This window comes from Pelodiscus sinensis, chromosome 3, assembly GCF_049634645.1.
Source record: "Pelodiscus sinensis isolate JC-2024 chromosome 3, ASM4963464v1, whole genome shotgun sequence".
In the NCBI taxonomy this organism is placed as follows: domain Eukaryota; kingdom Metazoa; phylum Chordata; order Testudines; family Trionychidae; genus Pelodiscus; species Pelodiscus sinensis.
The window spans coordinates 181,450,254-181,470,245 of record NC_134713.1 but is presented as its reverse complement, the minus strand read 5'-3'; the positions used below and the strand labels follow the sequence as shown (position 1 = coordinate 181,470,245).

The following is a 19,992-nucleotide window of genomic DNA, read 5'->3' as shown; positions in this document are numbered from 1 at the left end:
CTGATCCTATGTACACTAGTCATATGATTGTATAATGTCTGTGTGTGTAGTTAGGAATCTGGGTAGATACTGAATATTTCTCTGAATGTGGTTGAGCAGTGGGCAGAGCCCAGCCTATGGACATGCACATCAGCAAGGCCCTGTGGGACAATGGCACTCAATGGGCCAAGGACACACCTTAGGAATGAGTGATGACTCAAACCTAAAGGCTACCAGCAGTGAACACAGGAATAAGCCGGGGACCAGGTGACCTGCGATAGCCAAGAAGAGATGAGGAAGGAGGGATAAATAGGCCATGCGGTGGTCTCCATCTTGTTCTCAGCTCAGCACATCATCCCAGAGGCAGCAATTCAGGGATCGAAGAGCCTGGAAGACCTGTGAACCCATCCTGATGTTAGGATGTGCAACAAGAACTTTTAAACCAGCAGCTGTAACATCTCTGCTAGAGCCTGCATCGAGGACTGGGAGATTTGGTGCATGTAATGTACTATTCCTTTAGCATCCTTACTCTCATGCTTTTCTTTCTTGTAATAATAAACCTTTAGTGGTTAGATGCTAAAGGATTGGCCCAGCGTGATTTGTGGGTAAGGTCCAGAGGGTAAATTGACCTGGGATCTGTGGCTGGTTTCTTGGAACCGGACAGAACTTGTTTGGGGTAGGTGGGATTGGGTGCTAGGACTCCCCACCTGTGTATGAGGCCCGGGGCCATCTGGGGCACGGATATTGCTGGGGTGTCGGAGGGGTTTTGCTCGGGAGGCTTCAGGCAGGGAGCTGAAGCGCTCTGTGGGACTGGTTTGTGGCCTGTTCGGAGAGGTCACCAGTCTGGGGGCTGTAAGGAGCCCCGGATTTGAGCAATTCGCCCTGAGCGGACGCCCTCAGTTGTGCCCAGACACGGCCCGGTCCGTCACAACTCCCCCACCCATGAACAGTGCGTAGCGCTTCAAAGCTCCATATCCTGCTGACAGGACAGGCTTTATGTGCTCCCCCACCCCCAGGCCAATTAAATGCTTTGAAGTGCCGCACGCTGCTCGCAGGGTGGGGACAGAGCAGAGAAGGCTTCGGGCGCTCCTCCGCCCTCAGATCCTAATTGGCTTGGGGGCAGGAGAGCAGCAGGGACTCCGTGGGCCAGATCCATCTGCTTGGCAGGCTGGATCTGGCCCACAGAGACCCTTTTGCCCACCCCTGTTCTAAGGGTTTAATTAGGAGCAAACTTGCTGTACGAAGCAAATGGCTTCTTCTGTGCAACTCTTTACATTTACTGGCGGTGGATGGGGAGAGTACAGAATGTGAATGGGAAGGATGTGGGGGAGAGGAACAGAAGATTAGAGTTAGACTGAAGGAGGATGGATGAATATAGGCCATGACTGGAAAAAACAACGGGGTGACGTCTCAGGGGTTTGAATGCCTATTCTCCCACCTCACCATTTCTGAAGTGTTCTAGTTCTCCATTGTGGTGGGAGAGGGAAGAGGTGATATGTTCCTCAGGCCACCTCATTGATCATCATTGCCAATGTCCCAGTTTTATCAGTTTAAAATGTGGCCACCCCACAGAGGAAGAATAGAAGGGTTCCTGGGAGGGGAGAGATTCCTGTAGACCTACTGTTTATTTTGGATATAAGCTATCTCTGATTATGTTTAGATGGGGAAAATATTTTTCTAAGGTTCTCCACTGCAATCAGCGGTTTGACTGCAGCCACTGTAGAAATATCCAAGTTATCTTTGATATAGCTAGCTCACAATAGCAGCACTGCTGCGGCAGTTTGGGCAAGCCCCAGGAGGGTTCTACGTGTTCTCTTAGCTTAATTGCTTTTGTTATTTGATCTAGCTAGACCACAGGTAACTCTGGTATGTCTATAAATGCCATAGTCACACCTCTGACTACAGTGGAGATATACTGTAAGCTAAGAGACACGTGTCCAAATTGTCTTCAACTGAAAAGATGATAGATGCATTGAGATACTGTGCACTTGCTAAAGATAGCCATTAGCATGCAGAAAATCAGTGCTTAACAACTATAACATCATAAAATGTGTTCGGTTTAAATACATGGTTTTCTGTGCCATTTTCTTCCCTACAATTGTGCCAATGGGAGAGAGAATAACTGGATACTACAGTTATCTTATATCATTACTTTCAGCTTATCCATGAGCGTGACTGACTACAAATACATGGTAATGTTATTGCAGACAGTTTTTTTTTCAGTGTAGTGTACTGTAATATGAAAATGTATGACAGATATGACACTGTAGACATTTTCTGTCATATCAAAATAATTACATGTTTGGCATATATTGTTTGTTTTTAATGTTTACCAAATACAGGTTTCCTTAGTGCATGTAACATGAAGACATGAGATCCAATATTACATTATAGAAATTCACAGCCTGGCTTCTCACGGAAAAAGCAATCAGAGCAAACCTTTCAAATAATCTCTGAGTAATTTAGTTCTCTTCTGGCCTGTAGAGGGTTTTGTAAACAAAGAAGTACAGCTAGAAATAACACCAAAAATTGAGACAGAGAAATATATGATTGTGCCAGATTCTGTTCACATTTCCACCATTGTAAATCAAGAATACCTCACTATAATGAAGGGAGTTACTGCAGATTTTCATTCAGTATGAATTACAACCATAGCACAACAGCATTAGCTTTTTAAAGAGTTGGATTGAATAAGAGATGCAGGTTTATGGCCAGTTGAACTTTCCAGATTTTGCATCTGTGTAAATCAACATAACTTTTCTAAGCTTATGCAAAGTTTCCAGGTTGAGATCTTCAAAGGGGCCTCTCAGAATAAGGTATCTAAATACCATCAGCTTTCAAGAGAAGTTGGGCGCCTACTAGGGATGTAAAATGCCATTTAATTGGCTAACCAGTTAAATATATTGTTTAACCAGTTAATTGATTAAAGGAGGGCAAGTAGAGGGGCCACTCCAAACTGGTGCCCCCACCCTGCATGACACTGGGCTGGAATGCTCCCTCCTCTTGCCAGGGGTAAGTATGGACACAGCTTGGATTTTCTGGAATGTTTCCAGTGCAGATATCCCAGGGGAGTGTCATTAGTTGTCTTGGTAGAAGGTTCCTGGAGCTCGCTCAGAGAGGATGAACTACCTCCCAGAGGGACCTGTCATTGTTGGGTCTAGAGGTGGTGGTGGCAGGGTGGTAGTGGTAGTCTATGATGTACAGCAGATTGGACTAGATCAGTGATATTCAGGCTGAGGCTTGTGAGCTGCAAGGGGCTCTTTAATGCGTCTCCTGTGGCTCTTTGCAGCATATGATATTAAAACTCTGTGAGATTTAATTATTAACCAGTCAGCAAGCTTTTACTATGTTAACCAATTGTAGCTGATGAAATAATTATACTTTGCCAGTCATTTTGCAGTGAGACTATTACATACTAAACCCTAAATACTTGCAGTGTTATATTGTTTTAAAATATGCCTATAAAGCACTATAGTGACTGAAACAGGGCATCACCTTTAATTCATGGATCTTCTATGTTAGGGTATGTCTACACTACAGCGCTAATTCGAACTAACTAAGCTAATTCGAACTAACGCATCCAGACTAAAAAACTAGTTCGAATTAGCATTTTGCTAATTCGAACTAGCATGTCCACATTAAGTGGACCCTGAACCGGGGTTAAGGATGGCCGGAAGCAGTGCCGGCAGGGCATCAGATGAGGACTTAGAGCATGGAGCTGCTGCCTCAGGCTAGCTGAGGGCTGTGCTTAAAGGGACCCAACCCCCACCCCAGACAGACAGTTCTCAGGGGTGCCCCGCTTGCAAAGCAGTCCTGGCTTGGAGTGCCCTGAGTGCCCACACTGGGCACATCTCAGCACTCGGCCATCAGACCGGCTGCACTTGCCGCAGGCTGCCATCTGGGGAGAGGGGGAAATTGGGAGGCTGCAGGAGAGCTTTCACCCCCAGAAGCCCGCAGAGCCAGCCCAGTCCTCCCCATCGGGGGCTCGTACCCCATTCCTCCCTCACCTCCTTCCACTTACCCTTTCCTAGCCCCCCTTCCTGATGTACAAAATAAAGAAAACGTGTGGTCAAAAATAGAATCTCTCTTTATTGAACAAAACTCGGGGAGACTGGGAAAAGGAGGTGGGAGAGGGGAAGAGAGACGGTGGGCGAGGGGAGGGCAACTAAAATGATCAGAGGTTTGGAACAGGTCCCGTATGAAGAGAGGCTAAAGAGACCGGGACTTCTCAGCTTAGAAAAGAGGAGACTGAGGGGGGATAGAATAGAGGTCTATAAAAGCATGAGTGGGGTGGAGAGGGTGCATAAAGAAAAGTTCTCCATTGGTTCCCATAATAGAAGGACTAGAGGACACCAAAGGAAAGGAATGGGTAGCAGGCTTCAAACTAGTAACAGAAAGTTGTTCTTCACAAAGCAGAGTCATCCTGTGGAACTCCTTGATGCAGGAGGCTGTGAAGGCTAGAGCTAGAACAGAGTTTAAAGAGAAGTGAGATAAAGTGATGGAGGTTGGGTCCATGGAGTGGTATTAGCCAGGGGGTAGGAGTGGTGTCCCTGCCCAAGGTTTGTGGAAGGCTGGAGAGGGATGGCACGAGACAAATGGCTTGGTCGCTGTCTTTGGTCCATCCGCTCCAGGGTCCCTAGGGTTGGCCACTGTCGGCAGACAGGCTACTGGGCTAGATGGACCTTTGGTCTGACCTAGTACGGCCATTGTAAGCTCAGGGCTCAGGGTCGGGGGTCTCAGTGGACCACCTTGATTTTCATGCACACCTGCTCCTGGGTGGCCAGGCTGGCAGCTCTCCTGCCCTAGATGGCCACTTTCCTGTGCCTAGTGCAGAGATCGTGGACGAGGTCCACGATGTCCGCACTAGACCAGGTGGGTGCCCACCTCTTGCGGTCCCGGGCAAGCTCCCGGGAGCCGCCAGCCTGGTCCCAGGAAGAGGGGGAGGGCTGGGGGGCATCGGGTGGCTGGCTCGAGCCGTGCCAGGTGCAGGGTCTGCTAGCTGGGTGCTGGCAGGCTTGCACCTGGCACAGGCACCGTAGCCAGCCCGTGCCCCTTTAAGGGGGCCGGGGCCGGGAGGGGGGCAATAGAGTTTCCCTGGTGTTGGCTAGAGTGGCCACCAGGGAAAGCTGGGGAGGGTTAGCCTCCCACTAGTTCGAATTAAGGGGCTAACACCCCTTAATTCGAAATAGTAAGTTCGAACTAGGCTTAGTCCTCGTGGAATGAGGTTTTCCTAGTTCGAACTAAGCGCTCCGCTAGTTCGAATTAAGTTTGAACTAGCGGAGCGCTAGTGTAGCGCCTATCAAAGTTAATTCGAACTAACGTCCGTTAGTTCGAATTAACTTTGTAGTGTAGACGTACCCTTAGTGTTTCTCAAAGTGGTCTGCAGAAAGCTGCTACTGGGTTGCTCCAGTTTGTTTACTTACCGGCTCAGCAGTTGTGATGCCTCACAGCTCCCATTGGTTGCGGTTACCCAGTTGCAGCCAAGGGGAACTGCAAGAAGCAGCAGCCCGGGCCACACCGTTTCCCACAGCTCCCCTTGGCTGTGAACTGCAGCCAATGGGAGCCGTGAGGCTCCATGCCTGCGGAGCCAGTAAGTAAACAAACCGGAGCTGCCGGGTAGCAGCTATCTCAGAGTGGGTCCGTGGACCACTTTGAGAAACACTGTTCTATGTTGAAGCATAGCAATTAGTCAGTAGCGCGTTCTTGGTCCTGTGTCGCCTCCCAGCACTGAGCTGTCCATGGTTCTGCAATTCCCTTTGGCCAGTAGCTCTTTTGGGTAATGTTGATCAGTAATTTGGCTCCTGAACCCACTGAGGCCTGAGAATCACTGGACCAGGTGATCAGGTAAATTCCTTCTCACCTTATAGTCTGACTCTATAAACATAATTACCATGTTATGAGGTTCGTTAGTTAATAAATGATACCTGTCACTTCAGACTTCTATGCAGGTCTGTGGATTTAACACATTTCTAAGTCATAAACTGTATTTTCAAAAGCGGGTTTAATACATGTTTATATTAAAACAGTGGTTCTCAGACTTTTTGGCCCATGGACCACCTGGCTCAATGTAAACATTTCTGCAGACCACCAGTTGCTAATGTAAACACAGGGTTAATTACATAGTTACACCCAAACCATTTTGCTAGTGCTGCAGCTAGGGAGAATGGTTTAATTTAAATTATTGAACAGATTAAGCATTTTAACTTTCTCATGTTAGTTTATCAAACTTCATTTTAAATAAAGTAAAATATTAATTTATGTCCAACACAAAAGGTTTTAACATTTTCTTTATGACAGGTGCGTGGGACAGGGCTGCCAGTGATAGGGATGGGGTTCAGGATCTGGGAGGGAGGACAGGTGCAGAAAGGGGAGAGGTTGCAAGATCTGGATGAGAGGTGGAGTGCAGAAGCAGGGTGAGAGTAGGGTTTCTGGCCAGAGGAGTGAGCAGGAGCAAGGGAGGGTGCACTGTGTGGCTAGGAGGGAGGGTGCAAGGAGCAACAGTGGATGCAGGAGCAGGATGGGGGTAGGTTGTCTGGCCAGGGACAGAGAGATGTGTGCAGGGGATGACTGGGGATAAAGCTGAGGGGGGGCAGAGTGACTGAGGGGGTTCAGGGTGATGGGGGGGTCAGGGTGCCCCCTGGGAATAGGGCTGGGGTCAGGGTGGTTTGGGAGGGTTTCAGGGAAATGGGCACAGGGGACAGGGAGTCTGGGTGTGGTGCAGCAAGGCAGCGATGGATGGATGGGCAAGCCTGGGTTGTCCAGCCCTACTGGGGGGTGAGGTCCTGTGGGGGTCCAGTCCATGACACCTGTGTTCCTCAGCCCCAGCACCACCTCCTCCCTAACCTGCTGGCAGAGAAGGGGGATTGTGCTGGCTGCTCATGCACCACAAGAGCCCGTCTTGCCCAGCAGGGTCTTGCATAGCCCAACCTGCAGCCTGCCCTGTGGGAGCAACTGAGTGACATGCCACTCTTACCATGGCAACCGTGAGCTAGGTGGGTCCCAAGTGTGACAGACACCTAGAGGTGGGTGGGACTTTTGCATGGTGGGGGGCAGGACAACACTCCTCCCATGTGTAGCACTGCAGCCCACATGGTGGGGGGGGGGGTGAGTTTGCTTTCTTCACCTCCCCACCTGCCCACCAGTACTGCATGGCTGTACACCAGCTGTGAGGCTCCAGCAGCAGTGCAGGATCCCTGGTGCATGGGGGAAGAGTAGGGGGCTGAGTTCCCACAATGGACCACCTAGGAAGTGTCCACAGACCACTAGTGGTCCATGGACCGCACTTTGAGAACCACTGTACTAAAAGCATATCAATATGGCTGTAAGCACTCAGGCTTTAATAAGTGCCGTGACAGGGTCATGTCAGAGGGATACAAAAAAGTAGGCCTATTGGAGTTCAGGAAGTAAGTTAGCCTCCAGCTGAGGACTCTGTTCCCAAGGTAGCTGGAAGGGGCTGGTTTAGAACCAGCAGTCAATTGGGGCAGTAGAGCTACTGGGGCTAATTGAATAGGCTTGCAGTCAGTTAGGCCTGGGTTGATTAGGACACCTGGGGTCATTTAGAGAAACCATTTGAGACTGGCTATAAAAGAAGCTTCCCTGCAGTTGGTGGCATGTGCAAGTAGCTAAGAGGACAGAGGAAAGCGCAGCCAGGAGTAGGCGAAAACAAGAGCCAAGGGAAGATTAGGAAGATGATCCTGAGAGAAGGAAGGTGCTGGAGAAGGTGTAGGGGAAGTAGGCCGGGGAACTTGTAGCTGTCTCATAGCAGGTGTTGGAGACTCTCATAGGCAGCTGCTATCTCAAAACCCTGGGGTGGAGGTGGGCCCAGGTTCCCCCCAACACCCACTCCCCATTCCCGCTCAGAGAAAAGAATGTGCAGTTTATTCTCCTCTATACCATACACTGGCCAATAGTGAAAGCTCAGCAAATAGCAAGCTAAAGCCCTAGCTGTGGTGCCTAAAACTGAAGGCTGCAGTGAGCCTCTGAGGCAACCAAATCTGCCTAAAAGTGCAGGATCCACCAAATTTGAGGAGCTTTGTCACAGTGCAGATAATTATAACAGAATTTGAATACCTTGGCCTTCCTCTACAGCATGGCATGTGGTTCACTTCCTGAGATTATATAGGTATGACTCACTTTATCAATTCCTTGCCATTGCAGTTGCCTCAGAAATGTTGACCCTTCCTAGTCTGCATGGCCCACAATGATCTATTCTCCTGTGGGCTGAAATGCTTTGGTCTAATAGTGGTTTTGGGCTACAATATGTTAGTGCTTGGGAGTGTTGGTGGCCTGCAGAACAGGAAGTAATATTAGATAGTCTTAACTTTCTGGCCTTAAATTCTGTTGTTCTTTATTATTTCCATTAGACACCACACCTGTAATGGTGTGGCATTCAGTCAGTAGCTCTTTCTTGCTCCCCTATTCTTTCCCAGAACTGAACTGTTCATGGTGCTGCAGTTCCCTTTGGCCAGCTAGGAGAACTGTGTCCCCTCCTCTGGCTCCAGAAAGGGTCTGACTCTGTTCTGCACTGCAGGTCCTTTTATATTAGTCTGCAACCTTCTGACTGATTCCTTGAAGCCTCCCCCAGACTGGCTGATTCCCACGAAGTCTCTCTAGGCAGCATGGAGAATTTAGCTCTACTGCTCCTTTCCCAGGATGGACATGGCAGGACTCTTACCTCCAGCAGGGGCCTCTTGGCCTACTCCACCCCCTCAAAGCACCACTGATCGTTGCTACCAGAATGGGATTAATGACATTTTAGTCCAATCTTTGATGTAAAAAAATGGAGTCAGAAAAACAATTTTCATAAAAATACTTTTGAATGGTACTCAGATTCTTATATTTATTGACTTAATAAATAAGGAACATTTTTGCTCACATAAAATTCACACACAGACCAATTATTTACAAAAGCGATTTACTTCAAAGGGAGGCAGTGTCATACACATAAAAATGACAAGTGTGCCACAGCTCATGTGAAAAGCCTTGATTTCAATTCATGAAAATTCATGGCATGTAAAGACTGGAGCCTAAATGAATGTATTTCACTGACATTATCTGTATAATCACGGTTACTAATTATATGATGCACTTATCCTTCTGCTGTACAAAGCTGATTAATAAAGACGGAACTAAGATCACACAAGTTCATCTGGACGTGTTGCACGGTGCATGATTGTGCTACATTTATAAAGACAAGTAACTGTCAAACAGCAAATCGGTAATAAATTCATAGAGGGCCAGGTTCTATCTTCCTTATGCACATGGATGAAATTGACCCTTATGACAAGAGGCAGTACAAGCCCTATAAACTATATATAGTCCACTCTAACCCTCTTTTAAATGTTTATGTAGAACGTAAGAGGGTGGCTTAGCAATGAGCACAAGGATGAATTTTAACCACCAATTAACTCCTTAGTCAGAAAATAGTCCCATTGAAATGAATGAGCCTGCGTTTGGGGGAAGATGTTGATAGCATCGGTGAGCATGACAGAAGCATAAAGCAGGTGAGGAGGAACTCCTCCATTCCAGTGCCAAAATGGAGCCCTTCCATTTTCAAGTACACAAGAGCAATGTAACATTCTGCATAAATGTACAAAAGGGGATGAGATCACAGTGTTCTGCGCAGGATGCTGCAATAAAGGACTCAGGGTCCTTGCTAGAGCAAGAAATGACCAACCCCCCCAAATAAAAAAAACCTCAACCCTGTCCTGGTGGCAGAGGGCTTTTATGCTGTGGAGCAGGAAGTTGTGTGGGGCTGACATGCCAGTGGGTTGCTAGGAGCTTGGGCTCCTGAAGGATATGGGAAATTTCGAGAGGGTAAGGGGTACAATAAAACAGCAACGTCTTGCTTTCCACCTTAGCTAGATGGAGAGGATGTGGGTGGGGAAGGATGAGTGCTTTGAAAACAAGGGATATGGGCTTGAAGAGGTCAAAGGTCACACAGAGTTAAGGGGAAATGGGAGGGTATTTGCAGCATCATTGGGAGGAGAGAGAGAATTTCAGACCCAGTTAATGCAACTTGCTCTTGGATAGAGCTTGCCATTTCTAAACCTTAAAGGGATTTACAAAATATGTGTCACTGTTCCAATTTTACAGATGGGGAAACTGAGGCAAAGAGCGTCAGGCCAGCAGGTCACTGGAAGAGTCAGGAAGGGATACATGATCTACTGACTCATAGTCCAGTGTTCACTCCACTAGCAGATATCAGGGAAAAAGAGAAGTTTATCGGGCAACTTCCCTCCCCTCCTCCACACACCTTGGAAAAATACATCATGCCAATAGAACAACAAGACATTACTTTAATTTTATGCAGTCTACCTCTTCTGTGACAGGCATTGCACTGGTTTTCATGTCTAAATCAACACTAGATTTGCTGCTCCTATATGTAGATCTCCACCTGAGCAACATGATCTTCTTCAAATACTTCATGGTGTTATTTTTTACAGTTACAAAGCACATGGTGTTGATCATGCTGTTGCTCATGGCAATGCACTCAACGATGTAAAAGGCTGTAAGGTAGTGCTTCTCTTTCACAAAGACTGTGGGGAAAAAGTCACGGACGATTGTGAATCCATAGAATGGGGCCCAGCAGAGGACATAGGCTGTTAGAATACACATAAGGACCATGACTGTTTTTCTTCTGCATCGGAGCCTCTTTCTGATCTGTTCTGTCTGGAAGCCTGGGACGGTTTTAAACCAAAGCTCTCTGGAGATCCTGGCATAACACAGGGTCATTGTGATTACGGGTCCAACAAATTCAATGCCAAAGATGAAGAGAAAGTAGGATTTATAATACATTTGCTGGTCAACTGGCCAAATCTGGCCACAGAAAATTTTCTCCTGACTTTTTACTATGAATATTACAGTTTCAGTAGCGAAATATGCAGATGGTATTGCAATGAGTATGGAGATTATCCAGACCAAGGCAATTAGGAAAGTAGCTGTTTGATAATTCATACGTGGCTTGAGTGGGTGGACAATGGCCAGGTACCTACAAAAGATAAATAAATTACTCAGAACAAAGCCAAGAGAGCTTATTAACTAAAGCACATTTCTGAATCCAAACAGAATGATTTGCTGGAGGGAGGACCAAAATTGCCATGATTTTAAAAACGGAGAACTTGACAGACATTTGTTTTCTTGAGGGAGAAGAGATGAAGACAAGTTAAAAACAAAGCCTGAAATTGGGCTGATAAGTCTATACATAAGCTCTATAAGTCTATACATAAGTTATAAGTCTATACATAAGTGATAAGTTTATAAGTCTATACATAAGTGTGAGAACTGCAAGCACACAATAATAAATCTTTCAGGGTCAAAGGAAACCAATACATTCCTTGGCTGAGAAGTTCTTGACTGTGTAGAATTAGGAAAAGTACAGTTACTACCATTGAATCTCTATGTAAAACCACTTAAAAAATTGTGTTTCCATTATTTTATAGGGTGTTAAAGGTTTGAATTGAAATCAGACCTAATGATGTTTTTGAGATGTAATACTGATGTGTTTACATTTTAGGATGTTTTCATGTAATTGATAAAGAGCTTCATACTTAAACTCTTGGGGTGTGTCTAGACTACATGCCTCCGTCGACGGAGGCATGTAGATTAGACAGATCGGCAGAGGGAAATGAAGCCGCGATTTAAATAATCGTGGCTTCATTTAAATTTAAATGGCTGCTCCGCTCTGCCGATCAGCTGTTTGTCGGCAGATCAGGGCAGTCTGGACGCGCCGCTGTCGACAAGGAAGCCTTTGTCGATCGGCGCAGGTATGCCTTGTGAAACCAGTCTAGACACACCCTTACAGTTTATTCTAGTGTGGATTTTTTGTTTAGTGTGTAGCAAGAGACTATGGAGCTTAAATTTTCTGTGCCCTTTTAGCTGCCATGCTACTTACCACGATGGCAGCTGACTGCATTCATTAATCATTACAGGACTACAATCAATTTTCTTCCGCCATTTACATTTGTGTAATTAACAAAAGCTAAGAAGAAATCCCAGTATTTATATGCAAGATGCATCAATTTTTATTGACTCAATTAAATTAAAAAGGCACAAGGGGCCATACTGTAATGTTTGTTTTCACTCAGATCTTGATGGGGAGTTCTGCTTAACTGAGGTCATGATTTCGCACAAATATTTGCACCTTCTTTTCCATGTAAAAGAATATTTTCATTAAATATACTCACAAAAATGTGTCTCCCCTCCCAAACTATCTGTAATTTGTATTCCACATCTAAATGTAACAATTGCTTAAAACTACAATTTAGCATTCAGTAGAAGTGTTTTTATGCCTGTGTATTAAATATTATTGGAACACTCATTCATAAATTAATGGTCCATCAAACTATTTGGATGCTCCAGCTAAGGTCAAATGCTCACCTTAAAGTTTTTCTTGGTACAGGCCATATATCATGGAATGACAAAAGTGTTCGGTTCTATGGCAATGCAATAGAACTGTTGACAGTATATATTTTTATGATTAACTGAGTGCTTCTTCTCTTTCCACCAACTGAAAAGTTCACCATTTTAAATGAATGCCAGTAAAAGAAAAGCATACACCTGCCCAGCTTCTCCGCACTAGCTCATACATGCTTGGCAGAACTAAGGAGACATAAATATGAAGGTGACGTAAGCCACCTTCCTGTCCCCCTGATCCTGGGGCTTCTTTATGCTAGGTCCTCTTCTTAAGCATGTTAGAGCTCACATCAGATTGCTCTAAATTACACTAGGGCTATGTCTACATTGGCCCCTTTTCCGAAAGGGGCATGCTAATTTTACAGGTCGTAATAGGGAAATCCGCGGGGGATTTAAATATCCCCAGCGGCATTTAAATAAAAATGTCCGCCGCTTTTTTCCGGCTTTTAGAAAAGCCGGAAAAGAGCGTCTACACTGGCCCCGATCCTCCGGAAAAAAGCCCTTTTCCGGAGGATCTCTTATTCCTACTTTGAAGGGCTTTTTTCCGGAGGATCGGGGCCAGTGTAGATGCTCTTTTCCGGCTTTTCTAAAAGCCGGAAAAAAGCGGCGGACATTTTTATTTAAATGCCGCGGGGGATATTTAAATCCCCCGCGGATTTCCCTATTACGACCTGTAAAATTAGCATGCCCCTTTCGGAAAAGGGGCCAATGTAGACGTAGCCTAGGTGATCAAGGCTGCTATGATGGGACCCATGCCATTCCCCAGCCAAATCCACTGCACCCAGATATAGGAGCAGTTATGACAGCTCTACATTATCTGAGGATCTTTCTACTTTTGCGGGGGATCTACCTGTTTCCAGCTAAGCTATCTTTAGGGCAGCATTGCACCAGTGGATTCACATGAAACTGCCCATCATATCATATTGTATTGGGATTATTTCCATCTAGGGTGTTCCAGGGATGCTGGGCTGGGCTCAGAATGTGGGCCAAAAAAATGAAGACGTCAACATATACTGTATTATCAAATTCCCAGTGTGATGGTGTATTTCATATTCTTTATGAAATTATACTTCTAAAGACAAATATGCCTAACTCAAACATGCTTTATGCTAAATATTGCATGTTAACCTACCATTGGAAAGCTTGTAATTCCCTGAATGTGTTATCCTATTTGTGTGCACATACCATTTCTGTAGCTGAAATTCAGATAATTGACTGTAGATTTATTATCAAAGTATTCATGTTGAGAGAAACTTATTTTCAGCTCATCAAGTACAACAATAAAGAATTCAGAACCAGACGGCATGTCTACACTTCAGAGCTCTTTCAGGATACCCAGAAAAACCCTGCCGCATCCAAGGAATGCATCTGCTTTTCCACACAAAAAAAAATTCAGAAAAGCAGATGCGTTTTTTTCGGCATCCCTGTAAACCTTGTTCTATGGGGAAGGGATGTTCTGAAATAAGGGTTTTCCCCCCAGCATTTGGCCCAGTGTAGATGGGCCAAATGTCCAAAAAGCCTCTTTTGGAAGAAAAGTGGGAAAAGATATGCAATCTTTTTCTGACTTTTCTTTGTAGTGTAGACATAGCCAGAGCTAATAGCCCATTAATAAGAGACTCCTGAGTAGGGAGGAACTTGTCTCCTTGCAGACATACTACAAAGATTTGTGTTCGTGTCACCTGATGCTGGAATCCATCTTGATTTTTGTATTTTTCAGCAGGGATGTGGGGAATTGGACAAAGGCTTCCCTCCCTAAGCAAATTCTGTCTGATGAAAGGGAAGTAAACAATAATTGTCTTCAGCTGGCTTTACTGCCTTTGAACCCCAATGGGATACATGAAAACACCTGTAAATAAAAGGACCATAACAACAGGGGTGGAAGAGAATTGCTGGATCCCAGTCAGAAAGGACATCTCTGGCCTAGAAAATCTTTACTTGCAATAAGTGCTAGAGTGATTTGATTTGAAACAACTTATCAGTGCAATAGGCTTAGCTGGTGTGTTTTGTTTGTTTAGTAACTCACTTTGATCTGTCTTATTGCTTGCAAATGCTTACATCCTATCTCCTATAATTAATAAAAATGACTTTTATTTATTAATAAATTCAGTGTAAGTAATTGTTATGTAGGGGGAACAATAGCTGTGCATATCTCTCTTTCATAGATAAAGAGGCCAAGCAACTTATGAGCTAACTCTGTATAAACTTTATGCATAGTAGGACGGACTTATCTGGGGTTTGGGTCTCACTGGGGCTGTGCACCTGGGTGCTGTGTCAAATCCCTTTGACTGAGCCTTCCCAGAGCTAAGTGGAGCTCAGTGTCTGTGTTGCTTTGCCATTGGCTGAGACCCCAATTCTGTGCCATCACGAGGGGAGAAGACCAAAGGCTCTAGCTCAGCAGGACGGGCTCGTGAGCTGCCCTAAAGAGCAGGCAGACCGGCTCAGTGGTATTTTCAGCACATCAGGTGACAGTCCCAAGAGGATCTCTGTGACCAAACTCATCGTGCTCAGAACTTTGTTCCAGAGCCTGTGCGTACTAAGGATGTGGATGTTTGTACTGGAAGTTGTCTTAACTGCAGGAATGTTTTCCTGGGATATCTTTTTAAATAGATTATTTAAGCTTGCAATCTTAAGCTTGTCTATTGCATGATTATCCAAGCTCCCAGCTAGACACAATGTGTTCTCCAATGTGTACTCACTGTACCTGCATATTAGCAACTTATTTGCTTTCACTTAACCATTTTGACCAGGGGAGATGTGAGTGAATTATACACAGACATCTGCCCAATGACAGAAATAACCGCAGGGATTTCAATTGATTGCTATTAGATAAAAGGAGCTTTCAGCATTTTTTTATAGTAATCCTATTACAAAAATAGAGAATACTGAAGACTTAAAACCAACTATGGTTTCATGTAAACTCTGTGGCTTGGCTTTGTGATATTGCCTTTCTTTTTTGAATTCTTTCCAGAATCATTTTAGTATAGATGGATTGGGAGCACTGCTGGAAAATCTTCTCTGTGCTTTTGGCAGACGTAGGGACTTCATGACAAGTACCTTCTCCATCTGTTTAGGAACAACTTTGTGTGAAGTGAGGGACAGAGGAGGTAGCTAGAGGTCCACCCACGCTATTTGTTATGATCTAAGAGCAATTAAATCCAATAGAAAAGAGTAATACGTTCCAAACAAAATCATAAAATCGGTACCTGAACTGATGCACATAGACTACACTGGAGCTATCCTGATTTGCACTGCTGGAGAGCTGGTTCATAGCGCCTGGTTCTACTCCTTCTTAAACAAGTGTAAAGGCTTGATTCAATTCCCACTGTAGCTAGTGGAAATGTTTCAGAGGAGTCTGTATCAACAGTATTTATACTGCCCTCCATGGAGTTAAATCAGTTTTAAATTAGTGTGAGAGGTGAATCTGGCCCCCAAACTGTGTAACTGAGATTATAACTTAAAATGGCCTGGGAAGGAAATAGGATAAATTGCAAACATTAAGGGGGAAAGAACAGTAATACAATACTAATACAATGATCCGTCTTACATCTTCAAAGGCAGTCATATAGCACAAGCTTTAGCAATGCTGTGTGTTGTGTGATCTTTCTCCCAGTAAACACACTCTTCTGACTTTCCATCCATAGTTCAATTGTGACGGAATTTAATGTCAACTGGGGTCTAATTAGCTGAGTCAGTGGCATATGGAACAAATAAAACATGGCAGAAAAGAGCAGTAGCCACTTGAATATATTTTAAATGGTTCTACAAGGAGAGAAACTCCATACAAAGGTCTCAGGGATGCAAAGTGAAGCAAATTGTGTGGCATTTGGACATTGTGAGTCACCCCTCATCCCAAAATCCAGTTAGTAAGGGCTCCTTTAATGGAACTAGGTCTTAAATTAGTCGTCATTTTCATAACTGCATGAAAAATACAAATGTCTCTAATTTGATGTCCATATGGGCCCTGTAGAACCATAATATCACAGTGCTTTGGGGAAATATTGGGCATATGACAGTGCCAATGGAGGAAATAAATTAATAGGAGATGATAGTGGGTTATTGAAGATTTAGACCCAGAGAGAAGATTTTTGGATGCCTGAGGCTAAGTATTTAATTCAATATTTAAACATTCAGCTAAGAACTCGGTGCTGCTGAGTGCTTGATCGAATGGTAGGTAATGGTTCTCAAATGAGCTGACTGGAGAACAAGAATTCCAGTTCATAAAAAAATGTGAAGTTTTGCTGTGCATATTTTTCCACCTCCAAATGAAAACTAGATGTTTTGAAATTCTGTACAGGGGAAACCAAGACCCCAAAATAGCCAATAGCAATCACTAGTTTAGTATCCCAACCAGTGGGATACAGATTAAGTCTGTTTCTGGCCCAATGAACATGTAGTTATCTACACACTGAGGAACAGCTTCAAGAGGAGAGATTGAGATAAAGTGACTGTGTAGTCCAGTGGCTAGGGGGTCTCATCTTGAATATGGAGGATCCAGGTTTAAGTCCCTGATTTAAAGAGGTAGTACAGGGGCTTGAACTTGGCTCTCTCACATGCGTGCCCTAACAAAGGCTTTTGTTTATTATGGGATGGTTCTGTTCTCCAAAATTCCATCCTGGACCTGAGGAAGTCTTTCTCCAAACTGATACGTTTCCACAGCAATTTCCAGTTTCAGTGAATCTGCATTTTTTGACAAATCCCTACTCCTCCCCCTCAACATTTCATCAAATAATTCCTGTTCTGTGCTCATCTCCCAGGATCTCGCTATTAAAGTGGCCTGATTTCCAGAAAGTGCAGAGTACTTAAAAAAAGCGACTTGACATCAAGTCCCAGCAGTGCTCAGCACCTCCAAACATTTAGCCACTTATTTAGGTGGCACCAGCACTTGAAAACATTGGCCTTTGAGAGGGACAGGGATCCCCGGTTTCCTCTCCCCCATATAAATCAAACTAATCATCCCTCTACTTACCTGTCTACGGCTATAGCCAGGAGAGCATTGGTAGATACGTACAGGGAGACGGTGCGGAGGTAATTGACGGAGGCACAGAGCACATGGCCATGCTCCCAGGAGAGCTGTCGCACCACGTAGTAGTCCATCTCAAAGGGGCAGCAGACAATGGCCACAATGAAGTCCGAGACGGCCAGGTTGGCAATCAGCAGATTGGTGAGGTTGCGCAGCTTCTTGTAGCGGGCCAGGGCAGCAATGAAGATAAAGTTGCCGATACCACAGACCAGCATGATGCCAATGAGCGCCACCCCAATCACAATCTTGGCCGCGAAGAAGGTGCGGGTCTTGGTCACGTCATCCTCATTGTCTAGGGGCAGGTCGTAATCGCTGTAGCTGAAATTGAATGGGAAGGAGAAATTTCGGAAAGAGGTGAAGTCCCCACTGTGGAGGTTATAGATGGCAGCGAAGTTGGTATGGGTGGTATTGCGCTCTTCCTGCTTCATGGTGTTGTCTCTGCTCTTTCCACACAACCAGCTGTGCAGGGCTCTGGGAACTTGTTAATATCACCTGGGCAGTGGCAGAGCAGGTGGCAGGAGAGTTTGCCTGATGCTTTCTTCAAGGAACAAGTCACCTTCTCCTCCTCATTATCATTGCTGGGAGACTGAAGAGCAACAGCTACATTTGCCACCTTTTATGGAAACAAAAAAGAAAGACACATATAGAGAAACAAACGGCAAAATAAAAAAAATTGCTGAGCTGTAAGGAGAGTGTCTTCTCTTCGTTATCACTGCTCCCCTCCCCTCCAGTGCTCTGCAGCTGTACATACAGATCTACATGGAGGAGGAAGTGCCCTGGTATGGAAAGAGTTCTTTGTGATTATTGTCAAATCCTATGAACTGTGACCACATGTTGGATTTTGATAATAAAACGCTGCTGCTGAATTATGTACGAGGCAGTTGTGTTTGCACAGACTAAAATGACATGTGGCAGCATTGTGAAATCCATGTTTAACCTCTGCTGGCCTTTCTGCTTACAGTGCTGTCATACAGCTGAGTGACTCTGAGAAGTTAGGAGGACAAGGCACCTCAGTTTGCTGCGTAACACCTGATGTGCTTTTTTATATATATACAGAGGTTTTGTACTCTGCCAAGGGGTCTCTAAAGCGCAACATTGCATTGCTAGCTTCTAAATACATTAACTAATTGAATAGGAGCTTCCATAACGCACGAGAGGTGGAATAGCTAGCAAATTTCTTCTGACCAGCATTTGACTACCAAATCCTCATCTGATATAAATTGGTGTAACTCTGCTGAAGACAGTAGTGCCACCCTAATTTCCACCAGCTGATGATATTGCTTGGTGGAGTTGATCAGAAGGGTCTTGTACATGGACAAATATATCTCTAGGAGAGAGGATCCCCCCCCTTAGACAAAGAGGAACCTTTTTCATATGAAAAGAACATCTTTCTGACTTGGAGAACTACTGCTCAGAATTGTTGAAAGGGAGGGGAACCCATCCTTTTTTTTGTTTGTTTTTGGTCATTTCTATAAAGGATACGGATGGAATTTCTAATAATTCTATGCACTTTGAAGTGTATCAGATACAAACAACCCCCTCCACTCCCCTACCCATGTGTGCTTTACACACCACAATGCTAACAGAGATCTCTCATAGCATCCTCCTCGCCCACTGCTGGCAATGATCCAGCCCGTCAGTTCGTCACAGTAAGAATCTTAAAGCTACATGCAGTACTGGGATAAAATTGGCAGGAGCTGCTGCTTCATTGTATTAAAACCCGGGTCCCCTTCATGTCCAATATCATCACGCAGGTCCTACGTTGATTGCAGAGGACAATCTGCAGGGCAGAGCTGTCCTCCTGAGCTGTATTTTCCACAAAACTGGCCACAGGCTGCGGGGCACTGATGCTGATGGGTCTGTGAGAGGAACTTTCCTGCAAAACTTTCATTTCCAATTGCACTTGGGTTACGAGAGTGGCAAAACGACACGCGGCAGCTAGCATGGCAAAGAAACTAGACTCTAATTTCAAACAGCCAACCACATCACACAGTATTGCACCGCAACACCTGGCGACTCCGCAAATTCAGCCCCTTTCTCCCTTGAGCAAGAAACACCCCAGGTGTGCCTGAACAACAGGCTTTACAGAGACAGCGGTGACAGACTTTTCAAACCATTTTCCTGCAACTCACAGAGGAACTCCTAAACCGAGACAGCCCAGCAACAACTGGTTACCTGTGACAAGGTTCATCTTCCTGTCCGCTGCAATGGAGGTTACCCCGCAGGTCACTCCCTGTTGCAGTCACCGGATCAGTCACTGGATCTCAGGCAGGGTCAGGAGGAACACAGCAGAGGGAGTTAGAAAATGTTACTTTACTGCCAGAGCTGGAATAGTGTGTCAGCCCTGGAGCTCAACAAGGAGCAGAACTCCTTTGTCTGTGTGCCTGCATCTAAAGCTTTGGCTCAGTGGGAGGCACCTTGATGCTGGCCGTGCATATGTAATTTTAAAGAGGCAGTACAAGTTACCACACGACAGCCCCTGTTTTACTTGAAGGCTCCCCTACTGAACACACACACACACACACACACACACACACATTGTCCTTGTCACCAGGATTGTAAGAGGAAGGTCCGCTGCT

General features: G+C 45.1%; 1 protein-coding gene across 2 annotated transcripts; it reads right to left on the bottom strand.

Moving 5' to 3' along the window:
• Positions 1 to 8,854: 8,854 nt before the first annotated feature.
• On the bottom strand, positions 8,855 to 19,764 carry PROKR1 (prokineticin receptor 1). 2 transcript variants are annotated; one of them, XM_006116386.4, is made up of 3 exons: positions 19,589 to 19,764; positions 17,360 to 18,026; positions 8,855 to 10,969 (listed from the first exon to the last, which is right to left on the bottom strand). In XM_006116386.4, the coding sequence occupies exons 2-3, from the start codon at positions 17,839 to 17,841 to the stop codon at positions 10,273 to 10,275; spliced, it is 1,179 nt and encodes a 392-aa protein (XP_006116448.1). In that variant the 5' UTR covers positions 17,842 to 18,026; positions 19,589 to 19,764; the 3' UTR covers positions 8,855 to 10,272. The 2 variants fall into 2 exon arrangements, with proteins under 2 accessions (XP_006116448.1, XP_006116449.1); XM_006116387.4 differs by having other exon boundaries at positions 17,402 to 18,026.
• Positions 19,765 to 19,992: the final 228 nt, after the last annotated feature.